The sequence below is a fragment of the Capsicum annuum genome, unplaced genomic scaffold, assembly GCF_002878395.1.
Source record: "Capsicum annuum cultivar UCD-10X-F1 unplaced genomic scaffold, UCD10Xv1.1 ctg67492, whole genome shotgun sequence".
Lineage (NCBI taxonomy): Eukaryota > Viridiplantae > Streptophyta > Magnoliopsida > Solanales > Solanaceae > Capsicum > Capsicum annuum.
In genome coordinates, this window is record NW_025876930.1 from 1 (window position 1) to 1,465 (window position 1,465).

Here is a 1,465-nt window from a genome sequence, read left to right on the forward strand (position 1 = left end):
TACCAATATGGACAGGACCCACAGGTGGGGCCAAGGGGGATCGGAACCCTATTTGGTAGAAAATCACGCTTTTATACTTAATTAAAATTATTTTTTATGTACATATATAGTATATATATAGTAAATTTTCTTTAATTTTTTCGTGTATTTACTTTTTCATACTTTGAATCCCTTTATTCAAAATCTTGACTGGAGATTCGACAACTGTGTACCAAATACTCCTAATAATTTTTCTATTTTATATTTTTTTCATTTTCATCAAATTTCTATTTTCTAAAATAATAAATTCCTCATTTCTATTATTCAATTTTCAATTAAAAAAAATAATACTCCCTTCATTTAAAAAAAAATGAACGAGTTTGACTTGATACGAAGTTTAAAAAAATAAAAGTCTTTTAAATTTTGTGATTTTAAATTAAAGATTTATCAAATATACCAAAATGTCTTCAATCCCATGGTCTTAAATATGACACATAGAAAGTTAAAATTTAAAAATTGTTAAAAAAAAGAATCATTCTTTTTTAAAGATTAAAAAATAAAAGTAGCTCATTTCTTTTTAAATGGAGGGAGTATATAAAAGGATCCTTTAATTTCACTATTCGCATTTTCCAATTTTTTATGAAATTTATTTTAGGGTTAGGGTTTATCGTATTTCTAATGGCTTCAACAGCAGCGACAAAATCGACGGCGACGGCGGCGGCGACGGCAACAACTTCCGAGAAGAAGAATCCGGTGTTTGTGAAAGTGGAAACACTAAAACCTGGAACACATGGTCATAACTTGACGGTTAAAGTTGTTGAATCGAATCCGGTGAAAGCTACCGGCGGCGGCGGAGGTCGCGGTGGTAGATTATTGGTGAATTCGAGACCTCCGGCGAGGATCTCTGAGTGCCTTATTGGTGATGAAACGGCTTCTATCCTCTTCACTGCTCGTAACGAACAAGGTAAATAAATAAATAAATATATATATATATATATTAAGTTTGTTTTATTTATGTGTTTTTTTTTTGTTTAGTGTTCAATTTTTAGTATATATACTTTTGTAGATGATAAATTTGGCTTGTTATTCTTGAAATGAAAGTGGAAATGAGTGTGAAAAGATGAAAAATTTAATTTTTATGTTTAAATTTGGCTTGTTATTGATTAATCTTTTTCTCATTTTAATGATATAGTTTATAGATAGGTTAATGTGTGGTGAAAAAGCACGAAATTTTGTAGAGGATTTGTATAGCTAAATGTAATTAGTATGGATTGATGCTTAATTGTTGTGATGGAGGTACTTTTATTCATTATTGTGGTGTCGGGGTTAGCATACATGCGCCTCGACTAATATCCATAGGAAACCAATCACGTCTCTCCAGCAATAGGTATCATGTGACTCTATCTAGGCTTGGGAGGGTGTCTTGACTCGCTTATGCACACCTCGATTAGTTCCACGGGATGCTTGTCACCCAAAGTTAATTTTG

General features: G+C 31.5%; 1 protein-coding gene across 1 annotated transcript; it reads left to right on the forward strand.

Moving 5' to 3' along the window:
- The first annotated feature begins 508 nt into the window (after positions 1 to 508).
- Positions 509 to 1,261, forward strand: LOC124893945 (uncharacterized protein At4g28440-like). The gene has a single exon (XM_047404763.1). It carries the CDS (start codon positions 619 to 621, stop codon positions 949 to 951), a length of 333 nt encoding a protein of 110 aa, XP_047260719.1. The 5' UTR covers positions 509 to 618; the 3' UTR covers positions 952 to 1,261.
- Positions 1,262 to 1,465: the final 204 nt, after the last annotated feature.